This window comes from Meleagris gallopavo, chromosome 1 (assembly GCF_905368555.1).
Source record: "Meleagris gallopavo chromosome 1, MGAL_WU_HG_1.1, whole genome shotgun sequence".
Lineage (NCBI taxonomy): Eukaryota > Metazoa > Chordata > Aves > Galliformes > Phasianidae > Meleagris > Meleagris gallopavo.
This window is the reverse complement of record NC_139404.1, coordinates 101,393,958-101,412,914: the sequence shown is the minus strand read 5'-3', so window position 1 is coordinate 101,412,914 and position 18,957 is coordinate 101,393,958. Positions and strand designations below refer to the sequence as shown.

At 44.4% G+C, this 18,957-nt stretch overlaps 1 protein-coding gene across 1 annotated transcript in view; it reads left to right on the top strand.

Moving 5' to 3' along the window:
* Positions 1-11,771: 11,771 nt before the first annotated feature.
* Positions 11,772-18,957, top strand: part of ADAMTS5 (ADAM metallopeptidase with thrombospondin type 1 motif 5) — a 46,780-nt gene continuing 39,594 nt past the window's right edge. Inside the window, exon 1 of the mRNA XM_010722791.4 lies at positions 11,772-13,472. Within this exon, the coding sequence (XP_010721093.3) occupies positions 12,522-13,472 (951 nt within the window). The 5' untranslated portion in view covers positions 11,772-12,521. The remainder of the gene's footprint in view (positions 13,473-18,957) is intronic.

Below are 18,957 nucleotides of genomic sequence, written 5' to 3'. Positions count from 1 at the left end.
GGACTGAGGTTTACCTACAAGGCATCTTCTCAACCCAGACGACTGCAAGAGCTTTGATATTAGCTCAAGCAAAAAATTGAGCTAACATGTCTGCAGAACTCCTAAATTAGACCTGGATTGTGTCCAAGAAGCTTAAAGCAGAAGAAAAGGAGCCTCGGGTCTGTCTGAAATGTCCGTGTAGATGGATTCTCAGATAGGATGCTCTGAAGTGTTGCCTCTTGTGGTTACAGCTAGCATGTGGGTGGCTGAGTTCTCTGAATCACACATTGTAAAAGCAGCAGTTTGACAGTTCCATTTACAACATAGATAGCTTTGGTTTTAGTCTGAAAACCCTTCTTTTTGGAATTCCCCAGATCTGAGGAAAGGATTGGAGGAAAAAAAATAAATCTGATTCAGAACTTAAAAGGAATTCATGTCTTTCCCACATTTACTACAGGGAAACATTACTAACTTTTACTATAAGAGCTATTGACCAATAACTCTTCTAGTGTTTCCCTGCTATCCTAGCGAAGTTTAACTACAGAAGTTGGAAAATGGGAGATATTTGCATTTTCAACACTGAAGAATAAAATGATGTGCATCACGTACAGATGCATAAACATGTACACACGCTGCCTTCAAGTCTGCAGATAGTCTGAAACACAAAATAATAGCTGAGCTTACTAAAATTCATCGGGCCATGTGAATAGAGAGTGCTCACACCACAACATAATGAAAGCCATCAGAGCTCCAACCTCATGTGGCTTTCATGGACCAGCAGTGTCTACTTATTTTGTTTTGGAATTTTGCCTCTGCCGCATGCATGTCACTGCTTCAGGAGAAATATGTGAAGGAGTCACTTTGGGTTTACAGGGACAGAACAGCAAGAGCAACTGAGTTGAGTTGTTCTGGGTGCTTGTTAAAACAGGTTTAGCCAAATGAGAAAGGATAGAGGCCTACAAGGGCCTATACAGCAGAGAACAGACAGTATGATATGTCACTGCCTTGCATTTTTATGCAACCATTAGTTTCCTCATATACAAACTGGGAGCAAGGCTCTGCTGCCTCATAATTCCATGGCCAATTATAATGTGAACTCCTCTGTATCGACATTAATGAACATACAGATCTGAAAAAATGGATATAGAGACGGCCTTGACTATCCGAGGGAAAGTAGAAATGGAGAATGCAGTATTGACAATGATATGTATTAAGGCTTTTTATTGAGAATAATGAAATTTTCCTTCTACAACCAAATGTTTTCCCCTTAATTCTTGAAATGTAACAGGAAGTGAGAAGGCTATACTGCTCTTCATTAGAAATTGGTCTAAGTTCAGTAGATGAGTGGAGTGATGAACTGAAGATCACAAAACAGTGTAGACAGACCTTCTAAGAGAAGAAAAACTTGCAATGAAAAATTATGAAGAGTTATTCAGAAGATGCAGCAAGGAAAGGATGGGTTATTCTGGTGTCTCTGAGAGGTACGGGAAGGAGAGAGGCTCTGTTTGAACCCTATCAGTAGAAGCATGAAAGTATGAGCAGACAAAACAGAGATGGGATGAGGTCACGTCTCTGTCAGTGCTACTCAGGAAGCCTGACTTTGCTCAGTGGGACCCCGGCAGCAATATTCAAAACAGCAGCCATGGGCCTGAATCACTAATGCTCCAGCAGACAGACAAATAGAAGAAGAAAGTCACTGTAAGACAGAAACCTATTAATCAGCCTTATAACAGTGTTGTTACTCACTGTGGTTCATGTGGATATGCCTACGCATAGAAAATATGCAGCAAATGTTGACTGTTGAAAACTGATAGACCTCAACATGTGATTGTAAAGAAGAGCTCATTATCAAGCAAGTCTTTGCCGCTGCATACCAAAGACAATTGTTCTTGGCACAATGAAATTTAGTATATTTATCATCAGTGACCTAGAAATAGACATCAAGTCATAAAATAAGTCCAGGAGGAGTATAAGTTTTAAAAAGGGCTAGTAACTGACATGAATTTTGGATCCTGAAGAATGAGTACTGAACATAGCAATACATCTGGACACAAAGAAGGTGAGCCCTGACCTTAGAAGAGGAACATGCTCTCCAGGGAAGGAGAGATTCTGAAGAAGCTCTTAAAAGAGGAAGAGACTGAGGCGGTTAAGAGCCAGTGTGAGTTCCCAGTGTGATGCTCTGCCTAATAGAATTGCACCAAGCTGAGTATTCACACTGGTGTTAAACACATTGCCATACCCGAATACAATAGCCCCAGCTTAGGGAGGATTTTGATGAAATGAAGGAGGCTAAGAGAAGGTCCTTGAGAATGACTACAGCCTTGAAAAATCAATGTTTATGTAGGCACAAGGTTTTTATTGCCTTTTAGCCTCCCCCCAAAAAAAGGTTAGTCATGTGTCTGTTATCTGTAGGAGAAAAGGTAGCTGATTCTTCAGACTAACAAGCAAAAGATTAACAAAGTGTAATGACTGAGCACAGCAGCTAAATGAATTCAGACTAAAAGCTGTGACTTTTAAACAGTTAAGGTTACTTATTAACCTTATTACCAAAGGCTCTCATCTTTTCCCTAGAAATATAAAGATCATGGTTAGAAACCTTCTTAGAAAAAATCTGTTCCAGCTAAGGACAAAATCAGAGAAGTCCATTGGCATCATTACACAGTAGATCAAGTTGACTATTCTGGCTGTGAGTATGTGGTCACTCTCAAGCCCAAACGTATGCTGACTCCAAACGATGTCTGCACACTCCTGCACATATACCTAGACTCTCAATTTTAAGACTTTCCGAGCCACAGAAGGGGAAGATGTACATGCACAAAGCACTCCTTAATGTCCTTCTGCCCTCTCACTGCCTGGAACATAGCAGACTGATCACATTAGAAGGTGGCAAAGCTGATGGCAAGATGATGTACAGATGCCAAAGACAAACATGGTGCTTACAGTCGGCCTTCTTTGTGCAACAGTAACTAAAATGTATGGTTACTGCACTGGCCAGTTCTCCTGGATGAAAAAGGTGGGGTTTTGTTGGGAAGGGTAAAGATAGGAGAAGAAGGTTTGTTTTGTTACTTACTTTGTTTAGTTATGTTTTAAAGCACGTCACCATATGGTTTCTATGTTTTGAAGTAGCGAGCTCCTGGTCTGTAAGAGAATGGTTTTCCTACACAGGGGATGGGTGAGTTTTATGAACCATAGAAAGTCATGCTGTTCATTGGCAAGGGCTTGGTTACACACATTTTTCAGTTCATATTGGAGAATATAAAACCTAGCAAATGTCAAGGAGAAAAGGAGGCTGCCTGGTGTGGTTATGATCTGGACCATGACATGCACGTTTCAAAATGTTCTCTTGGGAGAAAAAAAATCTGAAAATAACAGACAGGGGAGCAGAGTTACAGAAGGGTTCTGAGAAAGGGTTGGTAATTTGGAAACAGTCTTGAAGCTTTCTGTAACTCAGATTAAATAGTAGAGCAGAGATTTGGGTCATCCTTACTCTAACACCCTGTTTTTTTTATATTGTGTTTAAAGGTAAGATGCCTTCATGGGTGCTTGTCTTTTGCACACTGCTTTGTGAGTCTATTCTGGGTCAGTTGAGGTAGGAATGACATTTTGTAGAATAATGCATAGTGAAGGTATGGTTGTTGTGTAGCAGAGCTGCTCTGATTTTTCTCTTGCTGGAGTTTATGATACACAGATTTTGATAGGACCTGCTGCTCAGACCAAATTAAGATTAAGGTTCTTTGCTTTGCCTGTATGAGATATCTTCTCGGCACACCATTTTTTTACTTACTTGAAAATTTCTTTGCTGCATAGCAACTGAAGGTTGTCAAGACTCATATTTGCTGGTATTCTGGGTGTCCAGCAGAGTGGGAAATAATTTCCTGCTGTACATTACAGTATCGTGTATAACAGCTCCAGTGAGATTTGCCCCCTCCTTTTACACCCCACCCCCGATCCCCCTGGAGCAATGGTGAAAATGGAGTCATGATACTTAGGGATTTCCACCATTTCACTTCCTGAAATGGAAACCATAATGAAATACCATGCACGCTATAGTACTGTATGGGCAGGAAAACTAGACAAAGTCTTCCATTGTACCAGTCCAGTTGCTACTGGAGGGGATCTGCCCACTTTGGTGTGACAGGATGTACTGCATATTTTGTAGTTTTGCCCAGTGCTCCAACCCCTGTGGGCTAACCCTTTTCAACACAAGCAATAAAAGAAGAAAAGATTGAGGCCCTTCTCTTATACCGCTTTTATTTTAGGGGGATATTAAATACAAAGAGTTTCACTCTCGGTGGAAATTGTCCAACTGACTCCAGGATACTGTGTAATCATTAGGAACTGGAAAAACTCAAACTGCCTGTCTGTAGTGGCTTGGATAAGACCTGCTGGGTGCATTCCAGAAATGAATATTGCAGCTGTGATGAGACTTATGTTAGGTCTCTTCTTTCAGGGTGAATTGTGCCCTTACACCCAAGGCCAGTATAAGGCTTATGCACCTCTTGAGACCCACCTAAGCCCCCAAAATAAGCCGAATAAAGCATTTAAATGTTAGGTGGACCTCCTGGCCCTTTTGGCGGAAGTATGTGCGTTACAGGATACGTGCAAATCATTAAAATGTACGCTTTTCACCATTAAAGACTGTAAAGTATATTAAAAAAACTACCTCCCTCTCTTACAAATGTGTTCCCTTTTAATTTCTTTGTAAAGCATCCAAGCCTGCAGAAGTGTCTAAAATATTTGATCAGAGAAGGGATATTGTGTAGCATTTGGCTGACACTGCAGCTTGTTTGTATCCTTCTGGTGTTCCCCAACAGTAGCGGTATGACTGTTTGCTTTTGCAAGGAGTGCAGTTGGAAGAGGAGCAGCGCAGAACAGAATAGGTGGACTCTAGGCTGCATCTAGCATAGTCCTGCACCTTGCACACCAGCAAAACTTACCATCTGGTTTAGTTTTATCCCAAAGAAATGCCATTTGTGTTCTCTACTTAGTAAACATCAGAGCATAGTGAGTGAAAATGAGTGGGAGAGTAACTCCAAAGCATATTCATGGTCCTACCGCAGAAGCACCACGCACACCATCTTGTGCCTTCTCAAACAAAGGGCAAAGCAAAGCTCACAGAATGCTCTTACATGTGGGTTGCTGTTAAAAACATGTCTGTGGGAGAAGAAGCGGGCTCTCCAACCTTTCCTATTGTGGCAGATGTTGTATTTTGAGTGAGGACAAGTAACAGGAGGTGCCACCTGACAGTGCTCCCAACAATTCCTGCTTCAGAGAACCTGCTAAAATTCTCTTTCCCCATGTTCAGGGCAACCAGGATTTAGATGGAAAAATCTGTGCACCCGGCAACCAGAACTTGATATCTTAAGTGGTACTGTGTGTGTATTAATGCCAGGTGAGATCTGGCAATTGAATGTTTGTTTTAAATTTCTCTTTAATCTCCCTTTCAGTTTTAACTTTGAAGTCTAGGTAAGTACATTTTCTGGTTTATGCCTCAGATGACATGGAAAAAGATATTCCACCTACAGTACTGGAATATCATTTATAGGTGTGTGAATTCATAAAGCTGTGCCTCTAACAGTTTGCCCACATGGAACTATCCCAATCTGCATTAACTGAGAACTTGATTAATATAATATATATATTTAAAATATATTTAAAAAAAAAAAAACCTTATTTATTTTATTATAATTGCCTCAGTATTACAGACCCAGCTATTTCAGGACACATGCAGGCGTATATACACTGCCTACACACAAAAAAAAGAATGAACAAGATTTGGGTAGAGGGGAGGGGATGGTTATTTGCCCGTTAAATTGATACTGAATTGAGTTTTGTTTAGACACAGCTCATTAAAGCAGAGAGGGCAGGGAGAATCTGAACATATAAATCTGTGGAAAAATATTTAAAGGAATAATGATAGAAAGGGGGTAAGGTTTAGAGTAGTATGAGTATACTCAGATTTATTTAAGTTCTGTTTTTCTACTACAGATGTTCTGCTAACTAGAGCAGAGATGTTCAGAGACCACATATTGGCTGTAAAATTCTAGGTCTGACATTAATTAAATGTCTGCTGCTCTTCATATGAACTAGACTCCAGACTTTTTCAGGCTTTCTAGACTTCTGAAGGAACAGCTGTAGAATACATCATGTGCATATCTTGCACTCTCGTGGGTTTTTTTTTTATATAGAAAGTGTCACTTTTTTATAAGGAAAGTTTAACATCTTACCATTCTTCTGATTATTTTGCTGCTGTTCAGGAAAAGAAGAAAAAAAAAAAAAAAAGAATAGTCTGATACTATACTAACATCTGATACTTCCTGCAGAACGCTACCTCCACCCAACATGTGTTTTTAAACAACATTCATGGTAGGTTCAATGGTCACAATCATTCATTTATGTTATGGTTTATGTGAGTTCACTCACTGCATCAGTTATAGGAAGGTGAGGGACCCTATACCACCTAGGAAACATAATTTGTCACTTGTGTCTTCTTTTCCTCCTGACTGGACATTGTCACAGCTCCTTTTGATCAGCAAACATGCTCCTCCTCTGGATCCTGCTGTGAAGGCAAGAGATACACTTCTGTTATGTAACACATTTTTATATATGATTAATCTTACAGAAATCTCACTAGCTCCTTCTTTTACTCCCTCATAAGTGGATAACCTAACAATTTGATTTCCAGCCAGAGGCCCCAGACAGTTTCCTTTTTTGAGTTGATACTGTACTCATGAATTCACAATATTCTCGTGTTGTTACACTGAAACAACACTATTTAAAGTATGCCCAACCCAGTTTTAACAACCGTTAAGGTTGCCTCCTTAGTCCTTATAGAAGAATGAAGCTGATGTCAAATGAAAAGTTTTTAGCCGACTGGAACTGTTATGTACTTGATACATTACTTACACATGCCACTTATGAAAACATAAACTTCAAGCCAAAGGCGTCTCCTTTACTCCCACATGGCTGTAGTTGAAGATGTCATTGACCATAAAGAAGCAAGTAAAACATTTTGCCTTAAAGCTACACAGCTTCACACCAAAGAAAAAAAAAAAGACATTTCTTGCTAAACACAACTACTTTAAATTCATTATTTTATTGTAACTGAAGACATTTTTTAACTGTAAAACTGAACAGTTAAAGCAACCACAGTTGGTGGTCATAAGCAGTATAGCTTGTCAGGGACATGAAGGTATGATCTGGACAATGCCACTCAGGAGCTCACACACATGAGAGCACCAGTCTGTGTCTTTTCATAGAGTCATAGAATTATAAAATCACAGAATGGCTTAGGCTGGAAGGGAGCTCAAAGCCCACCCACCCCAACCCCTGCCGTGGGCAGGGCTGCCTCCCACCAGCTCAGGCTGCCCACGGCCCCATCCAACCTGGCCTTGAGCGCCTCAGGGATGGGGCACTACAGCTTCTCTGGGCAGCTGTGCCAGCGCCTCATCACCCTCTGAAGAAAGAATTTCCTCCTAACATCTTACCTAAATTTATCTTATTTTAGTTTAAAGCCATTCCCCATTGTGCTATCGCTATCTATCCATGTATAAAGTTGGTCCCACCGCAGCTTGTAAGATGCCTCAAGTGCTGGAAGGCCACAATGATGTCTCCCCAGAGCCTTCTCTTTTCCAAGCTAAACAACCCCAGCTCCCTCAGCCTTTCTTCACAACAGAGGTGCTCCAGCCCTCCAACCATCTTCATGTCCTCCTCTGGATCCATTCCAACAGCTCCACATCTTTCCTGTGCTGGGGGCCCCAGAGCTAAATGCAGTAGTCCAAGTGGGGTCTCATGAGAGTAGAGAACAGGGTGAACAATTTCCTCCTTTGCTCCACTGGCCACTGATCTTGTGATGCATCTCAGGTTGCAGTTGTCCTTCCAGGCTACAAGAGCACACTGCTGGCTTGTGTCAAGCTTTTCATTCACTAGAACCCCCAAGTCCTTCTCCATAGGGTTGCTTTCAGTAAGCAGCTGCACTCCTCCCAGTCTGTCTTCACTATATATTTTCATTATGAAAATACTTTTTTAATTGTCTGGGTTTTTCTGAGGTATGCATTATTTGATGCTTAAATAAATAATTCAGGGTCTACAAAAACTTCAAACTGAGCTCCATAAAAAAAGATAATCTGTTTAAAGGAAATCATGGCCCTGAAAATGAGAGAATGTGCAGCCAAGAGAAAGCCTCTTGCTACTGCCTTTGTCATTGTCACATCCAGTATGAGAAAGATGAAGAAGTCAGCTCAGTGTGCAGAACCACTCAGTTCCCAACTCATTTGGTAAGACTGGCAGGAAGGATACACCAGTAATGGTGATGTTGGCTCACTTATCAACCACAAACCTACATCAGTGTCAAAAAGCAAGAGATAGACTCAGTCAAAACAAATACCAGGAGGTCTCCAAGAGCATTTAAGCCTCAGAAATACACACAGTCCAAAGTAATGAACAGTGTTGACTATGCTGTTTTTCTAGAGTGGGAGTCAAAGGTTGTACAGCTTCGTTCAAACACCGGCATATCTAGACTTTTTCAGAAAACTAACCAAAAATATTCATTTGAAAATGTTATTTGCAAAATGATTTATAATGAGTATTTAATTTAATAATGAGCAGTTGAAAAATAAGTGTATTCAGTGGTTTCAGTGCATCACCATAGGAAATCTCTAAAACTAATGGACTTGAACATTATAATCATAATGTCTGGATTGCTAAAAATCCTGACAAGACCAAGAAAATGTGGTGGATTTGAAAGGTGATGAAATATCACTGATGGATTTGTGGGAGATAAAGACTTGAACAGCTTCCTGTTGCAAGTGAGCTTGATCCTGCTGAATGGGACTGAAAATGTCCCATAAAGCAAACAAAGACTCTCTATTCTCAGGAGACACCAAGCTGCCCCATGTTAGGAAGCATGTTGCAACAGGTAGATTCAAGGACAGGAATTTCGCAAAATCTATGTCCAGTTCCCACCCTTTATGCTCTTTATGCTAATTTAGAATATACTTGGTGGATTTCTTGGGTTTGATTCAATCTTCCTATAATTTGATAGCTAGAAAAAACAAGTCCCATAGCAATTCATCTCACCATGCAATTAGATAGAAACATCAGGCATTCCTAACACTCAAACAACAAATCCTGAAGAGAAACTAATTCTCCAGGAGTAAGAATTAAGCTTAATTAAGAGTTAAGCCTCATGGACAAAACCAAAGGCTGAAGTATAGCCTTAATGTAAGCAGCTTGCAGCTCCGGAGACTCAAGGGGACTGCATCTTTTTACATCAGGATTGAATTTGGTCCAAAGTGCACAAAACTCGTGTTGTGTCTTAAAGATAATTGAGGATTTGTGGCTCTCTATCTCTCAGTTGGGAAAGGTCAGATTTCTGATTTCCAGGTCAGAACTGTTTGACAAGGATTTAGTGCCATCCACAACTTGGGACATGCTAACAGGCTTTCTTGTTTAAAGGGAATGCTGTAACTGTAAAAAGGGTCTAAAAGGGCAAAATGGGGAGGAAAAAGAAGACAACTTGTTTAAGTGATTTATTCTTCAAGATTCTCGAGCTAGAAGAGGTTTCCTCTTGTTAGACGAGGCATGATTGACCTAACTTTCCAGTCTTGCACTAATGAGTTACTACAGTTTTGAAATCTATACAGGAAAGACTTCAAAATCCATGGGGTAATCTGAACAGGTTAATTTGCATCTTCTTGGAAAGCCTAGATCCTTGCTTAGTGAAATACGGCGTTGTGGACATTTAGCCAGCTTTTTTGTTTCATTTGGGAAATCAAGGACAAGACAAGCAAGGACAACAAGCAAGCACTGAGATGCACCATTCAATTACCACTGACCCTTCAAAGCATTTCTGTTTTTCCTAGGCTATCTAGCTGGACGTTTGGAATTATGCTGTAGCAGAAGAGAACATTACACCGGCCTCTTGTGTGCTATATGCCTATTCATGGACAAACTAACGTTTTTTTAATGAGAGTTTCTGAGGTTGCTATCCAAACTACATTCCTTATCCTAGATCTCATCTTTAGCACAACTCCCAAAGGCATTGGGCAGTTTGGACACAGACATATATGTGAATCCAGAGCTTGATCAGGTCTCATTGAAGTCAATAAAAATATTGTTGTTGCTGAAGAGATATCCATGAGGCTCAAAGGAAAAGTAAAAGCCATCCAAGAAAAAGCAAGAGATGAATTTATCATCTTGCCTTACACTTCCCTCTCCCCCTTTAAAAAAAAAAAAAAAAAAAGAAAGAAAAGAAAAAGAAAATCAACTGTTTTAACTTTATAGCTACTTTAAAATAACCGAGAAAATATTTAAATTTGAAAAAATGTTGAAGAGTTCTGGATTGATGCCCAAAAAACGTCAAGTGACCTCCCAGATATAGGAATGAATTTTGGAATTTACCAACTCCGGTGAAGAATTTTTGGTGACAGCAAACTGCTGAAGTGCAGAAAAACAAGCACGGGGAATCTGAGCAGTGAACTTTTGTTTGCATGTCTCCTTGTTTCCGAAAAAAAAAAAAAAAAATGGGGAAAGAAAAAAAAAGAAAAAAAAAAAAAGAATAAAGAACACCTGCAAACCTTCGGTACGTTAAATATTTCATAAGCATAACCTCAGGGCGATCTAATTACAGATCGGGCATATGTTAATGCGTAATTTACCCGGGAATATTAATTTGCGAAGCGCTCGTGGTGTGAGTTAACCCATTCTTTACAGAAGCGCATGGGACTCTGAGAGCAGCGTTCAACGCTCTCCCTCTGAGCTGCTCTTTGCGCAGCGCAGCACCGCTGTCCCACTCAGCGCGGTGCCGGTGCGCGCATCGCTCGGTGCGTGCCGCGGAGGGTTGCGGTGCTGATAGCGGCTGGGAGGAGGCGGGGAAGCCGCATCCCTCCGTGCATCCTGCAGCCAGAGAGCACCTGCTCCGGGCGCTCGTCTCCGCGAGACTCAAAAGCACAAGGAAGAGAAAACAGCGGGGATTTCTGTGCTCTGCCTGCGGGCAGTGTCAGCGTGGAAAGAGCCGATGACAAAGTGCACCCGGACATTTGCCCTTTGCGGTGTCCCCGTCGGGAGCGGGGATGGGGAAGGAAGGAGAGGGGACCGAGCGCGTGGGTGCGCGTGTCGGTCAGCGGGGGGTGAGCCGAGCATCTGAAGTCACTCGTAAGGTCACGGAGAGCATTAACTCTCCCCCGCCCTCCCTCCTCCTCCTCCTCCTCGGGCGCTCGGGCTAATGGCAGCCCGCCGCAGCGAGATGACAGCTTGCCGACCCTTAATGACAGGCTGGGAGCTGCGGGCCGCCGGACAAAGGGAGGAAGGCCGGTGCCGCCGCCGCTACCCCTGGACGGGGGCAGAACCCTCGGGCAGCGAGGGGCAGCGAGGGGCCAGAACTCTCCCGGAGCGCTGCCGGACGCTCCCTCCTTTCCGAGCCCCGCAGCTCCCAGCCCGCGCTGCAGCGGAGGGAGAACTTGGCAGAACGCGAGGTGATCGCTCGCGAAGTATCGCACACCGTGCGTCTCTGCGGCTTTAAGTGATCCAAAGGAAACGCGGCGTTTTTCAGACACAAACATTTTCTGCCGGTCTCTCCCCTCCCCGGCTTCCTCCCTCCTGCCTCCCTCTCCCTCGCTCCCTCTCTCTCCTTTCTCCTCCTCCCGCCCCTCAAGTTTCTCTGTCTGATTAAATGAGAAGGAAGTGTGGGAGTGGTGGTTTTGAAGCTCTCCCTTTAAGAGGCAGCCTGCAGTGACGAATTGTTGAAATTGCCATTGCAGGATGGCATTCCGCTATAAATTCATTGTTCCACCTCCTCTCATCTTCACATTTCTCTCCCTTCTCCTCTTGTTCACATCGGCAGACTGGGGATAACAACAACAACAGAAAGGAGAAGGGGAGGAGGGGGCTCGCACTAAAATCCAGGACGTTTTCCGCTTCTTCGGCTTTTTTTTTTTCTCTTTTTTTTTTTTTTCTTTCTCTTTTTAACCATCATCTCACCGGAGACGATCGAAGCGGTGTTTGGTGCCTGAATTTCTCCTCTCCCCTTCTCCTTCTTCTCTTCCAAACCGAAGGGGGCAGAGGAAGGAAGGAGCCGCCGGAGCCGGGGAGCGCGGAGCCGCAGCAGAGCTGCTCTCGTCCCGCTGCTGCCGCTGATGGGGATGAGCCGCTGACTCCAGCAGAGAAGTGCAAGAGGAGCGGGAAGCGCTCAAACTTCTCTGCTCGCCGGCTCCGAGCCTCTCTCCTCCTTCCCCTCTCTCCCCCCTCCGCCTCCCCAGCAGTGGGGATTTGCGATTTTCGCCTCTCTCTCTCTCCTTCCATGTGCTCCTGGCTCTTCCCTGCAGAGAAACACAAAGTTCACACGCGAGCGGCTTTTGTTGACATCCTTCCCTCTCCCGCTCACACTTGACTCGCGCTCAGGAGGCAGAACTTTCTTCTCCTTCGTTTTTCCCCCCCCTCCTTCTCCCTTCTCTCCTTCCCCTCTGCACTCCGCCGCCCGGCTCCTTCCCCCCGCTCCCCGTCCTCCGTGATCATCACCGCCGCTCATCCCTGCTGCCGGGGGCATGCTCCCCGCGCCGCTCTCCGTGCTGCTGGCCGCCCTCCTGCCCCTCGCCCCGGCCCATCCGCCGCCACCTGCCGCCGCCGGAGCTCCGCCGCCGCCCCCCGGGGCCGCCCCAACGCCGCCGCCGCCCCGGCCCGGCCCTCCCCCGGGGCCGCCCCGCGGGGCCAGCGGCATCGTGCGGCGCCTCGACCCGACCTACGCGGGGGGCGGCAGGGCGGGCTTCGTGCTCTACGCCGGCGGCCGCCGCTTCCTCCTCGACCTGGAGCGCGACGAGGCGCCGGGGGCGCCGCGGAACGGCGGGCCGCCGCGCTGCTACTACCGCGGCACGGTGGACGGCAGCCCGCGCTCCTTGGCCGTCTTCAACCTCTGCGGCGGCCTCGACGGCTTCTTCGCCGTCGGGCGCGCCCGCTACACCGTGAAGCCGGCACGGCGCGGCGGGGAGGAGGAGGACGAGGAAGAGGAGGGCGGCCAGCGGATCTACGGCGAGGGTCCGGCCCGCTCCCCGCACTTCTTCCGCAGGGAGCGCTTCAGCTTCGAGACGCTGCCGGCCCGCCCCAGCTGCGAGACCCGCGGTCCGGCCGGCGCGGCGGCGGCGCCTGAGAGCGGGCGGCGGAGGCGGCGGCGGCGTCGCTCGGTGTCGCGGGCCCGGCAGGTGGAGCTGCTGCTGGTGGCTGACGCGTCCATGGCGCGCAAGTACGGAAAGGGGCTGCAGCACTACCTGCTCACCTTGGCCTCCATCGCCTCGCGGCTCTACGCGCACGCCAGTCTGGAGAACCACGTGCGGCTGGCCGTTGTGAAGGTGGTGGTTCTAGGCGAGAAGGAGAAGGGACTGGAGGTCAACCGCAACGCTGCCACCACCCTCAAGAACTTCTGCAAGTGGCAGCACCAGCACAACCGCCTCGACGATGATCACGATGAGCACTACGACGCCGCCATCCTCTTCACCCGCGAGGTAGGCATCAACCAGGGCCCGGCATCCCGTGCATGGCACTTCATGAGGTGGTGGCAGTGCAGCCGCTGTCCAGCACGTGCTTGGCCTAGTGGCTGCTGCCTGCCCATGTCCTTGTCCCTGTGGTTGGGGAGTGTTGCTGTCCAGGGACCAGCACCCAGATGAACAGCTGCTGGGGTGGAAGTGGAACTGGAAAGCCAACACGATGTGTACGTGTTGGTGTGTCTCCCCTTCCCTGTGAGACCATCCTTTTCAGCATGCCACTGGGACTGCTGCCAGGTCAGAGAGGCAGTGGTTTGCCAGATCTGAAGCTGTCTTCCTTGTTCCCCTTGGGAGATGACACTGTGTCCTCTCCCACTGAGCTCGTCACACACAGCCCCTCTCAGGGAGAGATTTGTTCTGCAAGCTGACCATTCCCCAGCCCATATTGGTCCCCCAGTGAACCTGCTTAGCTGCTAGCAAACCCATGCAGGGCAGCATAAAAGCACATGAGACTTGCTCACTGAGGGGGTTGACGGGCTATTTCCAGCATGACAGGCCAGCTCTGCTGCTCTGGAAGCTGGCTTGCTCTGTGGTTCGAGGGTAGGGCGCAAATGGAAACCACAGGCAAACAGAGCTGCAGAAGTGGAGTGAGCTGGGCTGGTGGTGAGGGGATGCAGCATCCTGCTCTGTAGTGAGACATGAGTGTCCCAACCAGCCGTGGGTCAGAACCCACCACCCTGAGCCACATGGAGCTGCGCCTCGCTCCCTGCCCACTCGCTAATTGATTGCATCACCAGAGGTCGTTACGGGACACTGCAGTAGTAGACATGTGGTAGAGTTTATGCAATGAAGTTCTTCTGTAAGACTCTGCCCTCAGCGGTCTGGGTTTGGTGTTTTCTTTTTTTAATTTTTTTTCTTCCTCAAGTATGAAAAAAATAACGGCATGACTTTCCGTTGGTTCGAGTACTCCTGCTTTTCTGCATCGCCAAAGCCTGCCAAAAAGGATGCTTTGGATGGTTTGTGGAAGGAGTTGCTCCAGAAGGGGGAAAAAAAAGTGCCTGGCTTGCTTTTATAGCTGTAAATAGTTGAAACATTAAGTTCGTGTCGGTCAGGCGTCCCTTGTGCAACTGGAGCCTTTTTTAGCAGTTTAAAACCCATCATTCCAATTTGCAAGCTTTCATTTTTTTATCATTACAATCTGAAAGAAAGCAGGCTACCTAGGGTGGGTCATAGTGTTCTTGCTTTTTGCTATAAACATCCCTTCCAATGGCTTATTGGTTAAGTTTGGGCCAGAATCCATCACTCTTTCACTAGAGGGTGTGTGTCTCTGCCAGAATTCCCATTTATTTCCTTGGGATTTATTGTGGTTCAGAAACTCCTACAGTGGCAGGCTGTGAGTCCTAGCTTAATGATTTAACTTCTTTGGATTAAGGTAGGATGTGGCTTTAAAATGCACTTGCTTTACAGATGCTTATCCATGATTTTTGCATGGATGCCCTTGTGCCAGAACAAGAGTGCTAATCAGTAACCCACTGTGAATTACTCCTGAGTAACACATCTTCCATGGGCAGGGTTACTGCTTTCAGATGCATGCAGTACATCAACTAAGTGTTACCATTCCCCTGGTCTCCTTCCACTCTTAAGATGCAAATATTGTTTGCATTGTTAAGTAGGGATGTAGGCACTCTGGAAAAGAAAGGCACATGCCTCAGTTTTCCTGGTTTACATGTAGTGCATGCAGCAGAGCAATTCCAGATAACATAATCTGTTGTGATGACTGGCTGCGTGCACAGGCGCATTGTTTGGCATTGCATGTCAGTATTTGGCTTAGAAAGGACAGGACTGTAGTTTCTTGCTACATGTGTTTATGATGTTCTTTGCAGGGAATCCACACGATTTTTATATGCTTACAGTCAGAATGTCAACATGAATCTATTTGCTCATCTTGGAATGCAAACACAAAAAAGGGTTAAAGAATGAAAAAGGAGCAGTGATGTTTCCTGCAGAAAACAGTCCCACTTTGAGCTCAAGCAAGATTTTTTCCAGTTTAGCTTTTCAATGAGAGTGGCAGCAGTTGGCAGGAGGATCCCACTTTTACAACTATGTTTTGAATGTATGAAGTGTGTTGCTTAGCTACGAGACGCCGCACCATGGCTGCCTGTTTTGATGGGCTCTGAATACCGTCATGCTAATTTTTGAACATCCAGATGTCTTCCGCTAAATGGTTTGTTTTTGAGGCATGGAGTGAATGTGTGAGGTACATTTTCCATCTTTGTTTACTAACTGAGGCCACCTCAAACTTTGTGTCTCTGCATCAACAGAATAATATTTACACATCGTTTGTCAGCCAAACACGTGTCCTCAGCTGTATGTAACTGTTGACATGAAGCTAGAATCTCAGTTACACATGCCTGCTGCCATACGAGGCTCTAAAGTAATAATTATCTTTATTCTGGAGTGACACTGACTCGGATCTTATTTTGACATGAAAAGATGCTTGCTCACATTCAGCACCACTGCTTTCTCCTCTTCTATTGTCATTACTTGTTTCAAGATAAATTAACAACCACTGATAGACTAAGGATGCTGGCAGCTTTCTCATATTGTAAAATTAGTATGAGAGGTCTAAACTACTAAAATCATCATTCATGCTGGAAATATTTCCCATGCAAGAAAATTTTTTGAAGGAGGTTTACTAATTCTGGGTTAAAATATCAATTCACCTTTAGTCATAACATGTATCTAACTTGGCAAGTGTTTCAAAGCAATTGTGCTGCAGAGCAAAATAAATAGTAAATAAATATATACCTGAGTTCCATCTGGGGTGATACAGATAATGTCTTGATGCTCTGTATTGCTATCAACGGGGGTAAGGGCAGCATAACTCTATCCCTTAGCAGTGAATCCCAGGTGTGACTACCAGAAAAGCTACTATAACAGGTCTGGTTGCTGTTACACCTAGAAACATCAATAAATACAGAAATTATCTGTCACTAAATATTGCAGAAATTCAGTTGGATTCCATAGCGATTATTTTGAATTCCCCAAAGTATCAAGTATGAGGGGTCTGACTTATCGGTACCAAGATGTAATAGAAAGGCATCTTAGTTTCAGCTGGGATGGAATAGAGAGTGTCTGGTATGATGCAATGTTTTGGCTCTAGTAGAAAAACAATGATGATAACACACTGATGTTTATAGTTGCTGTTAAGCAGTGTTGTACAGAACCAAGGCCATTCTCAGTAAAGGGCCCAAGGAACTGGGAGGGAACAGAATTAGGATAACTGACTTCAACTGGCCAAAGGAATATTCCATATCTTTATGACATTATGCAGAAAGAGTTTTGAAGTGAATGAGAGCTGATATTTCTTTCGCAGCTCCAGGAGCTAGCTGGGCATTTATCAGGGGGTGGCGAGTGGTTGCTTGCACATCGCTTGTTATATACATTCCTATATATATGTATAGTCATTACTATTTTCCTTTTTTCTATCTTAGTAAGTAGTTTTATCTCAACCCGTAAATTCCACTTTTCTTTTCTGACTCTCTTCCTTTACCCATTGAGAAGGCGGGGAGTGAACAACAACTTTGTGGTGCTGAGCCACCTGCTGGGTTAAACCACAATAAATACCATGAAAGTTCTTGTTAAAGCGGTTTGGCCTTGACAGCCAAGAGAGTACATGGATCCTGCTTTGTGGTTGAGTCCCTGACAGCAGCTGTAAATCCTTAGGTCACATGCATCTTCAGAGCATCTTCCACACAGTGGAGATGCTATGACTCGATCATCTGGTGGCCAGGTGAGACCCCCCTCTGCTTTGTGGTACAGGTGCAGCTGTGTGATGGGAAGGAAAAAGAGCTCATAAGCTCTGTACCCTCATATATTAGCTCACTTTGTTTTCCAAGTCTGTGAAGTCAGCAGCAAATTTCATCTGCTTCAGATGTTCTCATTAACAGTTCTCTGAAGCTGGAAGCAAGTTATCTTCAGTCTTCAGGTTTTTATCAGTGCAGCAAATATGTGCCAGGTTATTTGTCACAGCACGAAAACATATTTGTTGTGTCTTGCAAACTGTGCTTGAACTCAGACTGTTCTTTTCTGAGATCTTGCCTGCTCTGTAATTATCCTTGAGAATTCATCCAATCTATTTCATTAGTGACCCTTAGTTAAATTTCAAGTGAACTATTGAGTGCATTTGGACAAAATCCAGTTCTCTTCCTTTCCTTTCCTCCTACTCTGAATCAAGTGAAAATTAAAAATAAAGTAAAAAGATATTTCTCACAGTAGATGTAGGCACCAAGAACAAACACTTTCCTAAGTGCTTGCTAGCATCATCCACAATAGTACCAGCAAACCTGACTCTAAAAAGAAGTTCACAATGGGGCCAAAGGCTACCGTCCTGCCTTTTTCCACACAGTAATTACATGGATCTTATGTGTGTGATTTAGTTTAACTGTCAATCTGACAGTGCTGTTGAAATTTAACAGTGAGCTTTGGATTACCTCAACTCAGTAGACGTTTATTTCATTGAGTGGAGCACATGCTTTCTTTGGCTCTACTTCTCTCTCTCTCTGTCTCTTTCTCTCTCTATATATATATAAAATCATCTCCTCAGAATTCTTAGTCTGTAAAAGAGGTCACCGTAACAATTGTCAATAAAATATATTTCATTAACGTTTATTATTATTACTTTGAAGAAGTTATGATGTGATATGTCTACCAGTTCTGTAGGTTTTTAACCATTTTTGTTGCAAATCTAATATATTTAGTTGATGTCTCAGGAGAAAGTAAAGTGGGGCATTATTTGAGGGGAAGGAGTAGTATGATTCATGCTAATCTACAGAGACTGTCTGGAGTTTTCATGCGAAAGATCTATGGGATAGGCAAGTTAAATCAAACATTTATCCCTGCTCACCAGTCACAAACTGAAATTTTGTTTGCCCTTCCCTTCCCTGTGCAGAATCCAAAAGATTTATGTGCATTTTGTTGTTGTTGTTGCTTTTTAATAATCTGTGTTTTACATAATGCCGCTGCATTTTCTTTGTATATTTTAGGAGTAAAAGAAGTTTTGTTACTTTGTCCATTAATATCACAAAGGCTTAAGTCCAATTTAGACTCATTTCTAATGCTTCACTGCAGAGCTGTCCTAAGACAGCTTAGGGTCCCTGTGTCATACAAGGGAAGAGTAAGAGCATGTCTAAGTAACCACTCCCACGAGGAGCTCCCAACAGGACATCACCAAAACATCGAATCTTCTTGAATTTCTCCTTATCTAGAATTCAGAAAGACAATTCATTGTGTTTGAGATTCAAATACCCCTGACTTATTTCTGACTTTAACATAGTAACCTGAAAGGAAGGTGACCTCCATTTTTAGGTAGAACTACTTTGGTTTGGTAAAAAAGGCAGGTATCACCACTCCTTTTTCTCTCAAAAGTTAACCAGACTTTGTTTTTCCTCTCAAAATGTGTTAGAGAGGGCGAAGCAATATCTCAGTGGGTCTAGCTGGAGTCCTT